The sequence below is a fragment of the Chinchilla lanigera genome, unplaced genomic scaffold, assembly GCF_000276665.1.
Source record: "Chinchilla lanigera isolate Chin_1 unplaced genomic scaffold, ChiLan1.0 scaffold00099, whole genome shotgun sequence".
Lineage (NCBI taxonomy): Eukaryota > Metazoa > Chordata > Mammalia > Rodentia > Chinchillidae > Chinchilla > Chinchilla lanigera.
The window spans coordinates 1848203-1870016 of NW_004955500.1; the positions used below are offsets into that span (position 1 = coordinate 1848203).

The window sequence follows — 21814 nt, forward strand, 5'->3', positions numbered from 1 at the left end:
TACAACTGTTTTCGCAAGTACTAGAAGTTCCCTATTTATGAATGAGTTAGAATTCTCAAGAACTGTTCATAAGTCAGATCTGTTCATCAGTTGACAAAGTGAGCACTGTACAGTACACCTGAGAAAGTCCGCAGCTCAGACCTTCGCAAGGCAAGGCCTTACTGTAAAGACTGGTTTCCTTCCTGGCTGTCAGTTTCTTTCTTGATTGCTTCAGGATTTTGTGGCTCTAAAGCCCCGTGCCAAAGCAGATTGACCTCATCAGCCCGAAGGGCCACAGGGCCACATACAGCTCTCTTTGTTTGATCTGCTGATCTCCTACGGGTCAGAGATTTGCTTTTCCAGTGAGATGTGCACATTAGCACATCCTAGCTGGATTTACCACGATGGCTACTGCCATCCTGCTGCCAGTCAGGCACAGTGGTCCCAGAAGCGCTGTTCACGGGGAGGAATGACCACTAAGAGGGGAGAAATGTACACAGGCCCACTGACAGCTGGAAGAGCAGCTGCATGCTGACCAGTTGACCCCTCTTACACCCCCGGGAACACTCCGATTTTCTGTATGCCCAAAAAGTCAGGAAAATAAAGGCTATTACATGACCTCCAGCAATTGAATTCCCACAAAGTCCCTATAGGATCCCTACAGCGCAGAATTCCTAATCCTGCTCTTATCCCTCAAACCTACCATCTCATAGTTGTGTATCTTAAAGATTGTGATCTCACTGTCCCACACCATGAGGAAGATAGAAATTTGCCTCATGTGTAAATCCAGTTGTCCTCAGGCAGTCTTCAATTCTCGCATGTTAAACATGCCACTGGCATACCTCACAGTCCTACCGGACAGGCTATAGTGGGACAGGCCAAGGGACTCCTCAGAATTCACTTATTAACTGAGAGGAAATATGGTAGAGAGACTTCCCATACAGAAACAGTTCTACAAAGCACAAATTTTTAAAATTTTGACTCAGATGGATGGAAAGCAGTAGAAAACATTCTATTCCCGTAAAGGAAAGACCGAGACCATATCGACACCTTTATCAGTTCCACAGTGGTTGGGCCCCGTGGAATTGCTTCCTTGGGGGAGGGGGTTTGCATCTGTTTTGTCACCCACAGGTGCAGTCTGGGTTCCAGCAAAGACCGTGCATCCCCGCTGTGTGGAACCAGGCGGGAAACAGCCCTCTCCTGGAGCTCCCGAAGCTGGCAATACAACTTCCTCCAGGAGCGAACAGCGAGACGCAGAGCATGGACCCCCTGCCCTCCACGACACGTACTTCAGGACCCACCTGGGGAGACATTAAGAAAATTACTTACCAAGCTGAACAAACTCTCAAAATGACAGGAACCCCCTTCACTCCTGAAAACTTGTTTCTTTCGATGATAGAGCAGATCACATCCAGTTCCAAGGCTGCAAAGGTAAAAAGGTCCCTTACTCTTTTGAGCTTGCTGCCATACTTACCGCAAGTAAGTGGCATGGTCTGCTCGGCCTGTGTTCTTACTCCACCTGTTTTGGACAAGGTCACATGGAGAGATCCAGGACCAGCCTGTCTTCTTCTAAAGGTGCCTCTTCCACCGGTGGAACTTGCTACCACCTCCTGGCCCCCGCTGGGACTGTGGGAGGGACTGCAGCCAATCTGCGTCCTCTAGTGGTTGCACCTGTTACCTCCCGAGTGTCACTTTTCGGCAGAAGGGTTTCCCTTACCCCGGTCACCAACATCACTGATAATAGCTATTGCATTCTCTTCTTGCCCCAGCGGTATGTGAACTGTTTTCATAGGCCGTAATCAAAAAGAGGAACTCGGCATCAAGTTTTTATTACCACCGCTGGAGGGGGAGGAACCTGGCAGATGCCTCTCAAGCCCAATATTCCTGTCTGCCTCCACCCCTCCCCACCCTATCCCCACCCCCTGGCAATGGCCTAGATTCGGGACAGACCCATGTAGATCGCCACCTTGCTGTTAGCTCTCTCGTACAATCTGACTCTAGAAAGGTGGGTGCCTTACAGTTTAGGAGTGCTAAAGCCTAACTCTACCTGGAACTGTAGTGACCCTTTAATTATAACAGCACCCCACCTTTATGGAACCCTGGGCTGGCTGGACCTTTCCTGTGCCTCTCCTCATGCACATGTCTTTCTCCTCTTAAAGGATCTCGGTGGTGTTTAGCTACCCCTTTTTCCCACCGATTCTCATATGAGTTACGAATGACACCTCCGACCATGTGATTTGCACCTCTTGCCCATACACTTCAGTCCTTTCTAAAGAGGACCTACATTTGCAGAATGCACTTCTTCTGAACACTGTCATTGACCTCTTCAGGCCCTTAGTGTTACCCCAGCAGCTGGCGCTACGTGGCTCACTCCGTGAGTCCCTGACATTAATATTTCTGAATTAAATATTACTCGTATTATGGTACTCAGACAATGTGCCGCAGCTTGGCTCCCCACCGGTCTCAGGAAAGAGTGGCTGGGAAGCTCCGCCCTTGACCCCGTTACCTCAGCACCTGAACAGAGCAGACAGAAACGTTTTCTTGGTATTCTGATTGCGGCAGCTATTGCAGCCACAGCAGTCCCAGCTACAGTGGCGACCGCAGCAGTCACCTTGACCCATTTCCTAAAACTGCCCAAACCAGGAACAGCCACTTTCACAACCTTACTTCTGAGTTGCTGACACAAACCAGCATTGGCAAAGAAATCTTAGGACGCCCTAATGTTCTCGGGGCTGCTGTGGGGTGGCTCGCAGCACCAGCAGACACTCTCATCACACCTTAGGTGTGATGCAGGGTGCTGCTGTATGTATGTTACTGCTGTGCCTTTTTTTTTTTTTTTTTTTTTGCTGTGCCTTTTTGCACTCTGTTTCCTGGCATGATACAAGGCAACACACAGACCTTCGCGGGGTGATTTCCTGTCTCCAGGATCGACGGAAGGGCCAGCTTCACAATCTGCAAATGGAAGCTTGCAGTGTCACTTGAGACCACCTTAATGCTGTTGCCTACTGGCTCCGCCCCCACACTGGCTCCGCCCCTCACACTGCCTTCAGGCTTCCACCTCTATCCAGTGGCACCTGGGTTCACCACCCTCACTCTTTCCATGACTCTGGCCACAGAATTCCATTACAACCCGGATCAGGGAACAAGTTCTGCATTCTTGAGCCGAGGTACCACTACAGTACTTGTAGTGGTATGACCTCATACCACTACAGTATGAGGTCTGCTACCAGCTGTTTCTTCGGTTAATCTAAGCAACTTATCAGGCAATCAGAAGGACAAAGGTCAAGCCTATTATGCTTCTCTGATTTTTAACCTTATATCCCAGAGCACGCGTGCAGACCTCATTGTTCTGCAGTAGCAGGCCACCTTTCTTCCTGTGTTCCACTGAGCAACAGCCAGAGGTGTAGTTTCAGCACTGCTCTCTTGAGACAGCCTCGCATTGGGTCCTCTCAGTGTTTGGGCCAAGTGTCATCTCTAAGTGACCTTGCACTCTCGGTGCTGTCACCTTCGCACATGCTGACAAGTGTCGCCAACATCCTCTTCACTTCTGTGTTGTTCTTACTGGGAAATCTGCTGTAATCATTTTCTCAAGGGTAGTGTTACCCAGAGATGCCTGTGGATATGTGTATGAGTAGATTATGTATTTTTATCCTTAACCACCCTGCCCTCTCCTTTTGTGACACAGTTGATGGTGTATTCATAGGGAATGGCCTCTTGGCTGTGACATTATTCACTGTTTAGTTGTTACTCAAGTCCTAGTGTTTTTGTTTGTTCCTTTTTTGTTTGTTTTCTTCTTTTTGAGACAGGGTCTTGCTATGCAGTTCAGGCTGGCCTTGAGCTCACTTTGTAGCCCAGGCTTGTCTGGAACTCGCAATGATGATTCTCCCTCAGCCTCCCAAGTGCTAAGGTTACAGGCGTGCGTGCACCACTACGGCCAATGGTTGTTTATTCTGTTTTGAGATAAGCTCTGGCTCTGTTGTCTAGGTTGGCCTGGAACTCCTGTACTGCATAGCCCAGGCTGGCCTAGAGAGCATGATCCTACAGCCTCAGCCTCCTGACTATAGGTGTGTACCAACCACACCTTGGAAAAACTACCAGTGGTTATTCTGTTTTGTGGGATTGTTTCCTCTAATGATTCCAGTATTCTTAAGTTAGAGGAGTACAGAATTTAACTTCTGAAGATGGAACCCTTTTATTCTGGAGTACAGAATTTAACTTCTGAAGATGGAACCCTTATCTGAAGATGTGTTCCTTTTATTCTTTTCTGTGTGCACGTTCTCACTTGCATTTGGAGTTTTTCTCCTGTGTGTTCCAAGTTAGAGAGCATAAGGAATAGTGATGGGGCAAAACTTTCTCGCTGTATCTTAATATAGACTGAAGTATAATTTTGGGATGGACTAAATGTAGTCTGTATTTTTCCTAAAATTTAAACAGTAGCAATCATTTCCTCTTTAATCCTCTCCATATGTGCTCATTGTATATGATGGGATTAAACATTTTCTTAAATCACATTAAACCTAGTGCTTTCTTAACATACCATCTGAAATGCTGTGTGTCCTTTAAGAAAGTAAGTAAAGGTTTGAAACATTTTTTCAAGGCGGGACCTACAACACCGTTATTCATTGAGCAGCCAGAGGAGCCGGAGACCAATGCAACCAACAGCACAGAATTATTTGAAGACAGCCAGCTCAGCAGTCGCTCAAAAGCAATAGCCTTGAAAACCAAAGAGATTGAACAGGTAAGCATGCAGTCTTCTTGAGGTAGATGATGTCTGGCTCATGTACTTTGCACATTAGGTACTTACTAAATGCTTGTGCTGCTTCTGTCTTTTTCTAACTCTGACTCTGGGAGATTCCATTCAGAAATTTTAAAAGTTTTTGACTGCGGTCATTTTGGCCTGTGTAGTCCCTTGTCTTTGTTATTTTTAAATAAAGAGCAACACTTTTTGCAGGGGAGGGTAAGTTTTTTTAAGAGAATGTTAATCTAGTTGATATGAAACAATTTAAAACTTCTAAACGTAATAGAGTTGGAATGGAAGAATATTAGATTCATCAAAATGCTGACAAATGTTATTTTTGACTATTTGTTTTGGTTTATACTTTTAAACATTTTCCAAAAATTAAAGGCAGGGATGTAATCTGTGTTTTTAGTTGATGTCATTTTGAAAAAGAGGATTTTGTTTTTATTGTGAATCTATTACCACCTCAGTAGAGCATTTTCATTTGATGAGGTAAGTAAAATATGAAAGGGCTTTCTAAAGTGTAACATGGTGTGTATAGGTGCTTATTTTTGATATTGATGTTACTCGGTAGTACTTTTAATAAATTGTGTTACATTGTTAACGTAATCTCAAAGCAAATTGTAGTTAAGAACAAAATTAAGCTATTTTCTCTGGGTTTTTTCCCATTTCTACGTTAAATAAAATCTCCTCCCTTGATTGAAATTTGATGGTCTCCAATTCTACATCTGATTGTCTGGGATTGTTTGGCTGGAGGTGTTCCTGTCACACCAAGGACAAAAGATAAGAAGCAGGATAGGAAACTTGTCATGCAAACTTAGGATAGTTTAACATAAGTGTCTAATAATTCTTTGCATTTTTCCATATACTCGAAATACTTAAAAATTGAATTTAATAACTCAAAAAGGCTATAAATGAGACCATAAAATCAAGCCTTGGGAATATAGAAATAGAAATACTATTGTAACATCTAAGGTATCTTTTCTTCTTGTTTCATTAAATCATTGTGTTCAGATATATTATAAAAATAAATTATAGTACCTAGTTTGTTGACATTTTCTATAAACTAGGTCTGTCCCTCAACTCTTGAGTCCCAAGAAAGACATCAGCTTGAGACAGTATGGCAGTATAAAATGGACTAAACCTCCAAGCCAAAATTTGTTTTTGTGCTACATGTCTAGAAGTGTAGCAGTTCCTTGAACTTTTTTTTGAGACAGAGTCTCACTATGCATTTCAGGCTGGCCTCAAACTTGCAGCCATCCTCCTGCCTGAGCCTCCCAAGTGCTGGGATTCCGGGCTGTGCCACCACGCCCGGCCCTTGAATTTACACTTGGCTTTATTGTACAGGGAGTATTTAACTGAAACTGCTTTTTGTGGCAGTGATACATCCCCAGAGATAAGCTCTAGAATGTTTCATCCCTTGTAGTGTTTGTACCATTTTAAGTGTGATTCTTACAACGTTTGGTATTTGTACCAACAGGTTGGAGACTGTTACCACCTTATGTACACTGGAGAAGTTCTATCTAGACATTTTTTATTGAGATATAATTAGTTCTACCTAGATATTTTTTATTGATATAATTAATATATAATACAGTATATTATCTCAGTCAGTTAGATGAGTTTTGACAGTTGCAACACTATGTGAACATTACTTAAAACAAATGTATGTATGAAAATCTTTTCACTCAATCTCAGTACAATAAAAATACATATAGGACTTAAGGTTATGTTCATGTCTCACAAAGAACGTGTTCTGATTCACTGTTAATTCTAGCTTCTAGTACCTGCATTCTAGGTCATAATATAACTAAAACATAAGATTCCAAACGCCCAAGAGCTGATGTTGTGAAAATGTGTCATTCTCATGCTTTACTCTTTCTTCTGGTGTGTAGATTGATATGTGAGACATGCAGAATACATACTTGTGCTTATACATGTACAGATAGACATATGTATCTGGGCTGGCTTTGAGGGTGCACACCTGCAATCCTAGTACTCAGGTGGCTGAGGCAGGAGGATCGCTGCGATTTTAAGAGCAGCCTGGGCTACAAAGTGAGTTGAAGACTACCTTGGGCTACACAGTGAAATCCTTTTCAAAAAACTAACAGAAAAACAGACAGACATATGTACCTGGACCATAGTTGGTCCTGAAGAACAGAGATTAGGCCACATGTGTAGGTATGTCTGTGTGTGTTTTCTTTAAATACGAGTGGGAGCTAGACTGTGTTCCCTGTTCATACTCTTAATTAGAGATTACGTGTTAGTTTCCTATTAATAGATACTATTCTTCCTTGTGAATTGTATTTTAAAATACGGTTGCTCTGATTTGTCCACATTAAAAAAAAAGGTATGTATTTTTTATAGTGAGAAAAGCATTACAGTTAGAATGAGCTCTTCAGGGGAGACTTTGGTTTAGTCTGAGGGTGTCCCATGCCTGTGTGTGCTTTATGAAGCCCTGTGCCGGTTCTCAGTACTGCTTAGCCGCTCACTGGAGTTCCTGTCCAGCAGATTCCTGAGTTCATGGATTTTGAGTCTGCTTTAAAGCATCTGCCATCATTCTATTACTGAGTCAGATTTGAAATAATTGAAGTGTAGTTTGTAAAGAATCTTAACTTCTTTCTTGTACTAATCACTGGTTAACTTTTCCTTAAAATTAGGAAAGGAATCTAATTAATAAAATTTAAACCAGTATGATTCTAGAGATAGGTCCGAATCTGTGGGCTCAGAGAGGGGCCTGGCCGTATTGCTTAGGCCGGCCTTGGCTTGCCAGGCCAAGCTTCCTCGTAGCTGGGATGGTAAGTGTGCATGGCGTGCAGTGACTGCGTGGCCTTCAGAAAAACAAACAGAAAACCAGGAGAGAAAATAAGAAAATAAAAAATGTCCACCTCTAGGTGTGCCTATGCCCCCGGTAGACAGTGTGGGCAGACAGTGTCCAGACACGTGGATCTGTCCCAGGGAGCCTGCACCCCTCTCTCCACCGAAGTTGAGGATGGAGCCAGACCCACCCAGCCTGCCGCAGTCCCGCTGCCTGCTGTGGGTTCGAGCTCCAGTTGGAGCCAGCAGCCATTCAGAGTCCCAAGCTCATCGGGCCTCTCTCAGAGATGCCCCCCGCCCACCACCCTCAGTTGCGGGAGAGCCGAATGGACAGCTCCCCCACCAGCCAGAGCAGCCCACTGCGTCCACTGCTCCACGTTTGAGCCACGCCCCTCAGTGAGACGCCTCGGGAGAAGGCTCCGGGGGCCTGCCTCTTCCTCCTGTTTCCTCGAAATCTCTGTCTTCCCTCTCCTGTGGGCTTCAGTTCTGGCTTCACATCCTTCCTGGGTCCCGGGAACCCACGCCCCTCCTTGTTGTCTTCCTCCTACTGCTGTATTTCAGTGTCTGGACACCACGTCTGTGCTGCTCACCACCCCACCCTCTTCCCGGAATCCCCCTCAGTGTTCTTCAGGTCTTAGAGAACTACCATTGTAGAGGGAAAAGCCCCTGTGTGTGCCCCCCGCTTAGTGGACAGTAACTATAAGAAAAGAATACTTCACGTTCATTTAAGAAGCCTCCTTAGCTCCTTTTAGAACACATTTTTACCAAAATGCTATTTTCTGAAAATACTTACATTTGTCTACCAAAAGAGATGACTGGTTATATATGTTTATCCTATAACTTATAGTTAAATGTAGACATGAAAATTTTAGATAGAGAGGGTACTCTCTGTTTTTAAACATGAAGAATATAAAGAAAGCCTTCAGACACTTAGTGAAGGGGGTTAAAGGCATTATCTTTTCTTTTTTTTTTTTTTTTTGAGATAGGGTCTTGCTCTGCAGTTCAGGCTGGTCTTGAACTCACTGTGTAGCCCACGCTGACTTCAACTCGAAATGATCCTCCTACCTCATCCTCCAGAGTGCTGGGGTTGCAGGCGTGTGCCGCCATCCCTGGCAGCTACTAGCCTTGTTATGTTAAAAAGTTTTTTTTCTTAGCTGTCTTTCCTTACTACAGTTAGGTTAAAAAAAATCAAGTTAATGCCTGTCTAGTCATTAGCTAATTTAATCCCTTAATAAGTTTCTGCTGTAATTATACATTAATATAGTTAACAATTTTAATTATATTTTGAACTCTGCACTTCAATTTTTTGACCATACGAGCTTTTCTTCTAAGGTTTGGACTGAAGAATCTTAGCTCCATTCCTGATCTCAATATTGTTTTCTGTATGCTAGAGTTTTGTTTCTTTTTGTTTTTTTTTTTTTTTTGTTTTATTTTGCTGTGGTACCTAGCTGGGGATCAGACCCAGGGCTTCAGGCATAGATCATGCACATGCAACCATAGATAGAGGGGCCGCTAACTTGAAAGGAGCTTCATTTTACCCATCACAGACTAAAGGCTGATTCCTTTTCACATCTGTGACTACTTAACATTTTCAAGACAAATGTATGGTTGACTAATACTAAACTCTTTAAAGTAGAACAGAAATACCCTAAATTTATTGAAAGGGAAAGAACAAGAGCTAGTGACAGTACTGGGAAGCACGTGTCCTGCTATAGAGAGCCCATCCCCATCGTCGTTGGGGCCCAGGAAGTTATATTCATAATCCCATGGGAAAGTTACTGGAATTCTGGTGAGTTAATTCCAGTCTACCACTTCCAGTGCAACCCATGGCGAGAATAAAGACACTAAGGCATATGTGTAGTTACGGGCAGCCAGCGGGTCCTGTGTCCAGCCGTGATGATGGCCATCCAGAACAAAAGCCTTGACCCAGTGCCAAACCAGGGCTTTGTTAATTTGTGAAGAAGGGAGCGGTTTGAGGATGAGTGACTGAGAGTGGCAGAAAGTATGTGAGTGCCATGAGGTGGGCTGGGTAGGAGCCCCGAAATCACCTCTGCAGTAGCAGAGAGAAGGGTCTGCAGAGTCATCTGCATAACACAGATGTGATAGTATCTAATATTTTGGGGTTGGTGCTTCAGCTCTGATGTGTCATCTTGCAAGCCCCAGGAAGTCATAGCCTCTGTCTTGAGGCTCAGCCCAGCTGCTGCATGGAGCAATGGCTCTATGTCCCGCCTCATCCTGGCTTACACCTGGGAACCATGGGGAGTCGGGGGAAAACACCCCTGCCATCCTCAAAGGCTACCATCAGCACCTCAGCTAGACCGATACGCGTTGCCTAAATCCACTTGAAGGGACAAGGAAAGGGTTCCAGCCAGCTCTGTACACGTCGATACATGGAAACAGGGTCAGGCTCAGCCAACATGGAGGCAATTGCCCCTCTTTCAAGGAGAATTGCCTAGGCGGTCCTCTGCATTCTGCCGCTATGCTACACCCCCAGGTTACATAATGCCGTACACTGTTGCTAATTTCATATTTAATAAAAGAATTTTTAGGTGTTTGGATGTTTTAGGTCTTTGTATTAAGGTTTTTGACATTAAAGTACATTTTTTAAAACCCTCAAATGCAACACTGTTAGGTGTTTAAGTTAATGCATAGTGTAGAGCAGGTTTCCCTTGGTAAATACAGTGTTACATTTAACAAGGGTTGGAGCTGTGACGCCCTCCTCCTACAGGGTCTGGTCTCAGCTCTTAGCCAGAGCCATCAGAACCTCATGATGCCCAGTACTTTCACCAGCTCTTGTTCTTTCCTCTTCAGTAAATTTAGGGTATTTCTGTTCTACTTTAAAGAGTTTAGAAGGATTAGTCAACCGTACCGTTGTCTTGAAAATGCTAACTGGTCATAGATGTGAAAGGGAATCAGCCTTTAGTCTGATGGATAAAACGAAGCTTCTTTCAAGTTAGTGGCCCCTTTATCTGTTGTTGCAGGTACATGATCTAAGCATTGCATACTAACATTAATGGAAACATTTGCTTTTCCTTTTTGTTTTTTTCTTTTTTCCAAAAGTCTCACTGTTCCAGGCAGCCTTGAACTCAGTGTGGAACCGAGGCTGGCCTGGAACTCAAAGTGATCATCCTGCATCAGCCTCCCAAATGCTGGCCTGTGTCACCATGCCCAGCTGTTTTTCCTTTTTATCAGTACAAGTAACAAATGTTCTTAAAAGTGTAGCTCTTACCACTATCTTGTTTAGATATCAGTCTACCCAATTGTGTTTAACAAGCCATTACTACCAACCATTCATTCAGACCTTACATATATAGATTTAGTAAAATGTTCACATAAGATGCACCTCTGAAACATGTGTAATTCTGAAATAAAACAAATTATTTTGGCCAGATTTAAAGTTTTTGGGAGTTTCAGCTTACCACATTCTGGTCATTACTGTTACTGTAGGAATTAGATGCTGAAGTACAAGTATAAAGTGTTCATTTTAAAAGAGTTATACCTGAATGTTGTGTCCATAAGATACAAAGCATTCTAATGTCAAACTTGGGTATCTCAGCCGCTAAACTTAGGGTAAGGTAGTTACTTTACACCTGATACAGGTCCATAAATGAGAAGCTTAATTTTTTTGTTACAAGATTATTTTTATAGAAAATATAGACAGAACAAATACCAAATCTTTTAAAAATCATCCTGAAAGTGGTACAAGTACCACAGCTGCTGAGACCATTTTGCACTTAATCTTTGGGGATATATCACTGCAGTTTGTTTGTTTGTTTATTTATTTATTTATTTAGTCTTTTTGAGACAAGGTCTCACTATGCAGTTCAGGCTGGCCTTGAGCTCACTTTGTAGCCCACCCAGGCTGGTCTCGAACTCACAGGGATCCTCCTACCTCAGCCTCCTGAGTGCTGGGATTACAGGCATTCGCCACCACTCTTGGCTATCACCGCAGTTTTAGTAAAGATGTTTCCTGTAGAGTGAGCCCAGGCCTAAGCTTCATTTTCTTCTCTTCCTCCTCCTGCTTTATCTACCAGTCTTAGGTAAAAATTTTCTGTAGTTGTTTGAAATTACTGTCCCTTGTCACTCAGTTCTGCTTTTGAGAGTCAGCAATTTGAGCTAGTCTATAAATACACGGTGTCAAGGACATTTATAAAGAGCATGGTACAGTCCACACTGGATGCTTCTACTGAGTATTTTAAAATTTCAGAGCCCTCTCCGTCACTTGTTAAATGGGGTTAAGTGTACAACCTTTTGTGTGTGAAAGCCCTTCCTGTATTAAAACTCACAAGTGGTTGTGGAAGTGCTAAGTAATATTTTGCCTGTTTCTTTGCAGTTTTGAAATATTGGCTAATTTTGCATTACTTCTTAGCATATTTTCTTGCAAATTCATTATTTAGAGTTAGCTCTAAGAGATGTTTTTACATCAGTGGCAGGGTCTGGCCATTTGCTTCTTGTCCCTTCACTTTGACTTTTCCCCTCCATTCCTGTTTTGTTGGACATACAAAAATGGACTATGAAATGTTTTCCTTGTTTTGGGTGACTGATTTTGCGTTCACATTTCCTGTTTGGCTTTCTCTTTATTTCAGTGTTCCTGGATATAAAATGTAGCATAAAATGATGAGTGTTTCTTCCTTGGAATTGTTTGCTCTCCCTTGACTCCTGGAAGATAAATTATTCTCAAGCCTTCTTTCTGTCTCGTATTCCTCATTCTTAAGATGTAATTTCTGTAATATCTGTTCTCTTAACTTGTTTAATTCAGGTATTACGCCAGGAGACAGCAGGTTTGTCCGTTTTGTACATGCTGACTGCAATTGGTCATTTCAGCCCTTCATTTATAGAAGACTTTTGAAACATTATGCTAAGAAGCTTGTTTCTATTTAAAAATAAAGTTGAACATTGGACGGGATGTGATTAGTGTGCTGTGTGTGGAGCTAATTATGCTGTTGTGTTATTAATATTTCTCCCCTAGTCTTCATTTTCATTTCTGTTTTCTCTGTGGTTTGCTTTCTGGACTTTTAAGAAAGAAACCTTTGCGGGCATTCCTTGGTATCTCTGGTGGGCTGGTTCTGGGATCCCCTGCAGGTATCCAAATGCAGAAATGCTGAAATCCTTCATATAAAATATTTGCACTTGAGCTCTGTGTATCTCTCACGTACTCTGAAGTCTGAATCATCTCTAGATTATTTATAATACCTAATTCAATGTAACGTCTATGTAAATAGTTATCATACTGTGCTGTCTAAGGAATAATAATGGGAAAGATTAAGTCTGAATGTTATTTTTTTCTTTTGTCTTTTTTTTTTTTTTTTTGTGTGTGTTTTTCTCTGGTACCGGGAACCGAACTCACGACCTTGTGCTTGCCAGGCAGGCACTTTTGCCGCTGAGCTAAATCCCCAGCCCCTCTTTTGTCTTTTTGAGTCGGGGTTTCACTAAGTAGTTTAGGCTGGCCTTGAACACACTTTGTAAACCAGGCTTGCATCAAACTCAAACTCACAGTGATCCTCCTACCTCAGCCTCCCAAGTGCTGGGATTACAAGGCCACCATGCCCCATGTTGTACTCATGAATATTTTTTATCTGTAGTTAAATTCTAGAATATGGACTCTGAGGATGATTGCCTGAGACATGGTTAGTAATCAAAATGATTGCTATTACTGTTTTGTGCTATTTTTAATGATAGGTGAGAAGTATTTAAGTCTGATTTTGTATTTACAAGGCTTTTATTTCTTAGCCTGTAATCTTGATAAGTCCCATTTTCTGACGAAGTAACTGATGAAACACTCGAAAAAAAAATCTCTTCTTTTGGTAATCCTTACGTTTTGAATTAATAGTAGATTTAAATGGTGATTAACTTTATTAAAGCCCAGAAAGAATAGATGACATGTGTCACTGTCATCCGTAGTGATTCTTTCTTACAAGAAGTGAAAGAGAAAGCAGATATTGGAAAGCTGAGATGTCATTATGTTGTTACATTGTCAGTTCCATTGACCTTCAGTGACAGTGATTATAACGGAATTATTTCCTGAGGCTGTATTTGTATACAGATATCTTCCAAAAAATTAATTTGATTGGATAAATAGCCTTTAAAATTTATAATAACAGTTTAGGGGGAGGGCAAGTGTGTTGCCTCATTGATTATTTCATCTATATGATCTGTTAGGTTGGTAGAAAATATTTCAGTTTATTTTTTAAATAATCATTGATGGTATGTGAGTATAAAGTTACAGGTTTTAAGTCTCACATCAGCAAATGTAGTAGCACCCCCTCCCTCCACTTACTGAACTACTTCTTTGTGTCAGATTTCTTCTGAACCTTTTCTTTCATGGATCTACCCCATTGTCTTTTGTGTATATATAGCCTCGAGTTGTTTTATACTGTATTGATTTCTAATGATAGTTTGAATAATTCTGCCTTGAACTTCTGTTAGCATCCTTCATTGCTACTGCTGGTAGAGATCTAAGAGGAAGTATCTCTTATTATTTAAAAAACTGTTATACTGCATGTGTTTTCTATCTTTATATTTGTTGTAAAACAATGAAAGAGCAGATGAGGTTGTAATACTAAAGATCTTTTATATCTAGAGATTCTTCAAACCATCATTTTATTTCAGTATTTCACCATATGCTATTTTAGTAATTCTTACTAGTTTGGGGCCCAAGCTTGGATATGATTCTCTCAGCAGACGATTTATTTTGTTCTTGTTTATTTGTGTTTTGAGACAGAGTCTTGCTGTGTAATTCAGGATGGTTTTGAACTCACTGTGTAGTCCCAGGCTGGCCTTGAACTCATAGCAGTCCTCCTGCCTCTGCCTCTCAAGTGCTAGATTATAGGTGTGTTCCACCATGCCTGCCTAGGAGATTTATTCTTAAAATATTTTTCCTTATGTAGTACACTCTTGATTGTGATTGTGGGCCCTGTGTAAAACAGAAGAGTAACAAGTGTTAAATGAATTGACTTTTTAGTGGAAACTATCATAAAGGGAATGTAGTTTGCAGTAGAATTTGCTAAATTTTGTGTTATTTAAAAATACTTTTCTTCACTGAGTTTAACAGTTGCATAGTGAACTCCTGTTTGCCAGTGAAAGTTGCCGGGGCAATTTCACGTCATCCTCGTCCTCATGGCTAGTGTATGTTGAGCTGTAGTTCTGCTTGCCTCTTTTAGTGGACTGAAAGGAAGACTGCTGGTTGGTCATCCTGGCGTCGCCCGGCGTCCTTAGGTTGTCTCGCAGTGAGTATTTGTAGCAGGTGCATGAATGGAGCTGGAGGGCGTGCGCGAACCCGTGTCTGCCGTCTTGCCCTGCGGTTAGTTAATGCAGGATCGTGAAGATTAACACTGTGCTAACTCTTCTCAGACCTTGCCCTTCCAGCAGGTAGGAGGCAGACAAAAGAAAGCACAGCTGTCTTCATCATTTGGTTTCAAAAATCCAGGCAGGTTTTAGTACTTTTCAATATGTGCAAGATGGAAATGGTTTCTCAAAAACGTGTGTCGTTCCGAATTTAGGTGCTCGTGAATTTCAGGGGAAACGGCTTCTCTTCGTCTTACAACCAGGCTGAGAGTGTGGTGTCTGGTCTGCCCCTCCCTCCCCCGCGCCCTGGCTCTTTGCACCGGTCGGGGTGGGGGCCTGTGGCCTCCACATGAGCTTCTCCCTCTGGCTTCTTGTCTTTTCTGTATTGGTGCCTGTTGGCAGTTTCCCTCACCTAAAGAACCTAGCTATGCTTTGAAAGATACGCGTTTCTAAGTGTTGTGAGGTAGGGGAACTTGCGAGAAATGTAGTATTACGTTTAAAAAGCTCAAGTGATTTCTTCAGATTTATAGTAGAAGTGGTAACAGCAGTGACTGCTTATTTTTTTCTTTTCTAATATGCTTGTTTGCCTTGAAACTGAAATTTTAAAATCAGTTTGAGTTACGGCAGTGAAGGAAAACTTTGCTGTGGGAGTGACATTCGACTACACCCTTAACTTCAAGTAGATTTCTTAGAAATAGGCTGTAAAAGATTCTAGGTAAGGGTGAATGGCATGAGCGTAAGTGGGAAAACAGGGCACTGTAGGAAATAATCACAGGGGTTAGTGTGGGTTGCACTGTGTTTGCGTGGACAGTTTTAGCTTCCTCTTCTGCCCCCTCAGCATTTACTGCTGACTTCATAGAGTGGATGCTGCTGAACTTACATTTACTGCGTCAGATGAGGATCGTGCATAGTCTTGAACCCTGGGTTCAGGAACCTTGGTAGAGCAGCCTTGGAAGAAAGTATCCTGTTTCCACCCCAGCAGGTCTAGTGTAGTTCAGTTCTGGCACTGACCCCCTGGAGTCGGTTCAGACCCCACAGCAAGAAGGGCGCAGTTGGCAGCAAGACTGCTGTTCGCTCAGATGCTTCACTGAGGGTTCCCAAGTCACTTGAGCTCCTGCCAAATGGGCTACGAATCCAGGGATTCCCATGACCCCCTCCTCCAGGTTTGAGGGTACACAAAATCTCCATACCTATGATTACATTTTTACGTAAGAGATGAGAAACAAGAAGGAAGTATTTTGTTCCAACCTTCAAAAGTACCCTGCACTTCAGTTCTGGCACTTCAGCTCACTGAGTACAGAGCCCGCAGGTTAAAGCGTAGAGTCCCTCAGTAGAGGACGGGGTGAAACAGTCTAATTGTAGACTGCATTTCACTGAAGTGTGTCGTTAGCAAAGAGACTGCACATAGCTGCCCAAGATAGTTATATAGGGATATGTGAATTGAAGACAGATTTTTTTTTTTTTGAAATGACAGAGAAAAGTGTTTGAATTCTGGTGGGTGGATTTTGAGCACGCGAGTGTTACTATCATCAGGGGGTTTTTTATAGATGAGTGAGTTTGGCCATACAGAAGTGTTCCGGTAGTGAACCTGAATTAGGTTAATGATACCAGAAATACAGAGCAAGTGCCTGAGAGTGACGGGAGGACGAGTCTCTTGGAGTGTGTGTGTGAGGGAAGATGAGGATAAACACGCATGACTGGTGAAGCACGAGGAGCCAGCAACAGTGCAGATACTGAGAGACTGAGCGTTCAGAGGAGCTTTGTGGAGCTGAGGATAAGATAGAGCACAGTGGCAGCATTTTGAGATGGAAAGAAGATAAGTTGGAAAAGAGGCAATTTTGCTAAGAGTAGGGGGAAATGAGATAGGGGAAGGGAGCCCTATCAGCAGTTGGACTTCCTGATTTGGGTGGAGAAAGGGGTTCAGAGTGCTGCGCATGTTCTGTGTGGATATGGAAGTACAGGAGATAAAGGAGTTCACAGTGGATCAAATAATTGCAGTCTTGGACTTTTCCCAGCAGTTCACTGTATCCTTTGAGAGAAAGTAGAAAAGGCAGTCTAGTGTCATTACCGTTGTCCAAGTAAGAACGCTTTGAGTGTTAATCAGATGCTCACTGATAACCTGGCAGTGATGATTTTATCGGGGAAAAATACATAATTGCTATTCTGTTTGTTTTAGCCTTGAATTCAGTGATGTGCCAGAGAATTTGACCTGGTGCCTGGGTTCTTAAATAACTAGGTCATATATGTTCAGAATTAAAGGAGTTGTCAGATTAGGTGTGGTGGCCTATGCCTGTAATCCTAGCACCAGGGGAGTCTGAGGCAGGAGGATCACAGTTTGAGTTTCCCCTGTGCAACTTGACACCTTGTCTCAAAAAACAAACAACCCAGGGCTGTAGCTCAGTAGTGCACTCCTGGTGTTGATCTCTAGTACCACACACAAAAAATGGCAAGTCACAAAAATTAAATGTATACCTGCTAACGCAGCTTAGCTCATGCATTCAAAGGAGAGGGAAAAAATGAAAAATGTGCTCTAGTGGTTTTTTTAAGCTTTTAAAAGCAAAGCAGGAAATAGCCAATATATTTAGAATTTTCTACCTAAAATGAACAGAAAACAGCACTATAAAACAAAGGCTAGTGCTTCACAGTGCTTTGAAACACAGCTTTCCTGTCAAGCAGGAGGGTGGGGTGCAGTTTTTCTTTGACATGTGAATCTGTTAAACAATAGTTTCTCTGCTCGAAACACTGCAACTTCCCATTATTCATGGAGTAAAAACCCAGTTTCCTCCTGACTCCAGAGACCTGATGCCTTTTTTCTACCTCTCTGTTCAGAGTTTTTCTGTTACCCTTGTGGTCCTCTCTGTAAATCATTCCTCCATCACTAACCCTAATTTCTTTTGTAACACTTAGCACAATTATGTGCACATTGATTTTTTAAAATTTATCTTATTATAAATATCTTTCCAAATAAAAATGCTGTTCGGTCCAACAAGCAGTGTACAGACCCTGCACGTAGGGGGCGCACAAATGGTTGTTGAAAGACTGGATGGTTTCTGAGTATTACGTACTGTTCTGTCACATAGCCTTGAAAAAGCTCTGTGAGCTGAAGTACATTATAATTCCCGTGAAAGTGGTAAGAACTTACACCTGAGGTGGTTCTTTTGCAGTTTCCTTTTGAGGCATACTTGTGGCTATAAAGGGCTGATTTTCTAGGGTCCTAACAGTTGATTCTCACTGTGCAGAGTACTTGAGTGTGAATGTTTTCCTTGTAATTACATCGTACATAGCGATTTGAGGGCTAAAGAAAGCCCCTTAGTTTACCTGATTTCCATTTGGGTGGCCCAGATTGTGATCCCTGTGTGTGAAGAATGGCTGCTGCTGCTTTGAAACAGAGCACACTGTAGTCAGAATTGGACTGTTGAAGCTGTGTTTAGCTTGTTGCAGCTTAACATGGCTTCCTTTGTCAGGAAAACTGAACTAACTGCCATCCAGAAAAAACAGTGCAGACTGCAGCAGCACCCAGTCGCACTCCGTGGAGTAAGTACTGGCTTGAATCACTGGATTCACTGTTGGAGGAAAAAAATTTTAGAGTTTCCTGTCACACCTACACACTGGAGTCAGGCAGAACTGGAAAATTCTCCTTTTGTTTTATATATGTTTACACCTTTTAACATATGTTTACATTTTAATTATTGCTTCATGTTAGTAATTCTTTTGACTCCTTAACAAGTGGCATCTTTCTGTATTAGTTTTGTTGGTTTTTTCCCACCAAAACAGTTTCGTTGGCTTTATGTGTGTGTTCTGGTTTACTTTTTTTGTTTTTTAACAACAACAAAAAAAAAAACAAAAAAGATAATGTATTTTTAGACATTTTAAAACTTGTCTCTGCCTAGTAGTATTTTGGTATTCAATTTTAGTGGAGAAAACTCTGAATATACTGTGACACAAGTTATTTCTAAGTGAATTTCACTTTCTTCCAATGTGATTATCTCAGAAGGAAAAGAGGTTTAGACCATATATTATCTGAACTCGCCTCAGAAAGTTGATTCTCACAAAATAATAGGCTGTTGTTAATCTAACCAACAGGAGTTGGGTGTCTCCGCTGGAATATCAGCTGTGCTTTGAATTAGAAAAACATTTTGCTGAACAAACTACCAGTAAGAGTCTGTATACACCTTTATATATGAAGAAAATTACAGCAACAATATATTTAAAAGCAATAACATTATAATTACTTTTCTGTTTCCTTTCTTTCCTTTTTTTCCCTGAGTATTGAGCATTGAACTCTGTGTCTTTATACTGAGCTACATCATCAGACCTTTTTTTAATTTTGTAAGATAGGGTCTTGCTAAATTGCCCAGCTGGCCTTGAATTGGTAATCCACCTGCCTCAACCTTCTAGAGTGCTTGGATTATTGTAGGTGTTGCCATCAAAGTAGTACTGTTTTAGGCATTCAGTATTTCGAAATGACTTCATAGTCTTCCCTACTTGGTTTCAGAACATTTATTTTCTGTAATCTTTTTTTGTAATAATTAATCTATTGTAACTTTAATTGTGATGCTAATCTGATCAAGGAGCAATATTGAGAACGCTCTTTGAACATTCTTATTCACTGATCTCAAAGAATTTGTATATGTGTCAACTGGATAAGATGGTCCAAATGCAGAGTTTGAAACAAGGCCAGAATGTTTGATTTTAGGATTTTTGAGTTAATCAGAGATAGTTAAAGATCCATTTTGTTCCCAGGTGCATATTTAATGTGAGGGGGTTACAAAAGAAGGGGAAGAAAGGGTTTGCCTTCAATATGATAGGAGAGGTAGGGCTGGGCGCATATTTCATTTGTAGAGCTTGTGCCTAGCATGCATGAGGGCCTAGATTTATTTGATCTCTAGTGCTGGGTGGATGGACAGAGAGAAAACTCAATCAAGAGAAAGTTGTGGAAGTTATCTTTAAAAGTTTGAGGAAATTAAGTGGAAAAGCGAGTGAAGACCGTATGAGTGCAGATAAAATACTTTAAAACATGATAGAGATGGTATGCAGGTAGGTGTGGGAGAATTTCAGTAGCTAGGCATTTGTTTTTTTATGCATACATACATACTAAGATTATAAAAGGATTTAGTTGAGTCAGATCTTAGGAGCTGGAGCAGGCATATTGTCAAGTGCCGTTTCCCCCTAGGAAGATGATGCCTGTGAGTAGGAAGGCTTAGGCCGTAAGCCAGACTGGTGGAGAGGAGGCCGCTGTGTTCCAGCAGGGCTATACTGTGAGGCACATGCTTGCATTGTAAGTACCGAAAGGGGTTCCAGGCGCTCAGGGAGCAAAATAGAGTCCAGTTTCACCCCTGTGGCGCCCCTGGGAGCATGCATGCAGTCCTCTTTAAAATAATAGGATAATTTAGAGTTAACTTTTACAAGTGACTTAGTGTTTACTCAAGAAAGAAGTCCTAGCTGTAAATAATAATTTTGGGACTTTTAAATGTACAGTATGAGTAACACTAACTCTCTGAGATCCAAGACCCATTTTTAAATTTGTGGTTTTTTTATTGTCTTAGGACACTGCAAATGTGTATGTGGAGAATAGCTTAATGCGTTTTTTTCTGGGATGTGCTTATTGGAAAAACCTCGTGCTGCATCGGCAGAAGCATATGGTAGTCTCCTATGCAATGAGAGGTCACAGGGGAAATGGCAGTGCTGTTGCTTTTGGCCGAATGGTGAGGGGCCAGCCTTTTGACCCTTATTTTATGTGAACAACCAAATGTTCAGTGTCACTAATCCAAAGGAAAGGTTTTATTTCTGGTTTTCGCTGTTATTATTTCACATTTACTCATAATTCCAATCCTAGTGATTTTATTAACTGAAAAAGTTAGCACTGTTTAAAATCAATAGCTCAACTTTAAAAAATCCTTTTTAATAAATACACATATAGTAGTACTATGTGGCAAAGTTTTTATTGGATCTATAGAATTTCATAATTATAGTGCTACTGTTTTTGCCCTTCTATACTCTCCACTAACGTGTTAATATTATCACGGAGTTGTTACGGCTCACAATCCCCCAAACGAATATATGGTGACGGTTAAATAAATGAGTCCAGTGGTATGATTTTAGGGCTCCAGGAGGATCAAAACTCTCTCACAGAATTTGAGATTCTCTGGGGGCTAAGATCTTCTCTGGATGTATCTTTAGTTATCAAAGGAGAATACTGAAGAAAGGTGGGAATCTGAGCAGGACTTCTCCAGGTAGTACATTATGTTAATTTAGGAGAACTGTGTTATCTCTAGGAATGCCTTTACCCCAGGAGTGAGATGCCTGCAGCTACAGTCTTTATCTAGTTAATTGAGGTTGGAGCCAGGTGTCCTTAGCTGTGACCTTGTCTTATCCTTTGAGGCATCTACTGGGGATGGGTGACTCACAGAGGTTTACTTACTATGAATCGATGCCTGTCTCCAGACAAGGGGCCTAAGCCTTGGACAGGCTCACAAGTACACATGGAAAGACAGTTGGCTAATGCAAGTCCTGCTCAGAGCTGCTTCATAGTGGTCTCCATCACCCCAGCCCATTGGCCTCGAGGCCTTGTGCATGCTAAGCCAGTGTGCCCCTACTGTGCTCTACATCCTCCGTCCTTATACTACTCTCAATATACTTTGTACGATATTTCCTATTTTTAAAAATCGTGCTGTTACATTACAGATAATTCCTTTTTCTGGGAACAAAAACCTGTCTTGGAAGAATTCAGAGTGGCAACGTATGTTCTCTGGCTGGAAAGTCCTTCTCTAGTGGGAATATGATTAAACAGACAATTTTATGTCCCGTATTACATATGATGAGCTAATAGCAAATCCATTACCTCCTTTCCCCCAGTAAGAGTAGCAGAAGCTGGATTTTCAGTGGATTCTCCAAGGATTGATAATTACTTACTTTTCACCATGGACAAGTACAGCCTGTCTTTATCTATGTTAGATAAGGGATCATAAAGCGTCTTTGATTTGCAGTTATATTGTA

At 41.8% G+C, this 21814-nt stretch overlaps 1 protein-coding gene across 6 annotated transcripts in view; it reads left to right on the forward strand.

Annotated features, from left to right (window-relative positions):
* Pphln1 (periphilin 1) overlaps positions 1–21814 on the forward strand; it is a gene marked incomplete in the record, with an annotated part of 147089 nt that overhangs the window by 103235 nt on the left and 22040 nt on the right. For 4 of the 6 annotated variants that reach the window (XM_013505666.1, XM_013505665.1, XM_013505670.1 and 1 more), the window contains 2 exon segments: positions 1111–1410; positions 4577–4717. In XM_013505666.1, the coding sequence (XP_013361120.1) occupies positions 1111–1410; positions 4577–4717 (441 nt within the window). 6 annotated transcript variants of the gene reach the window in all.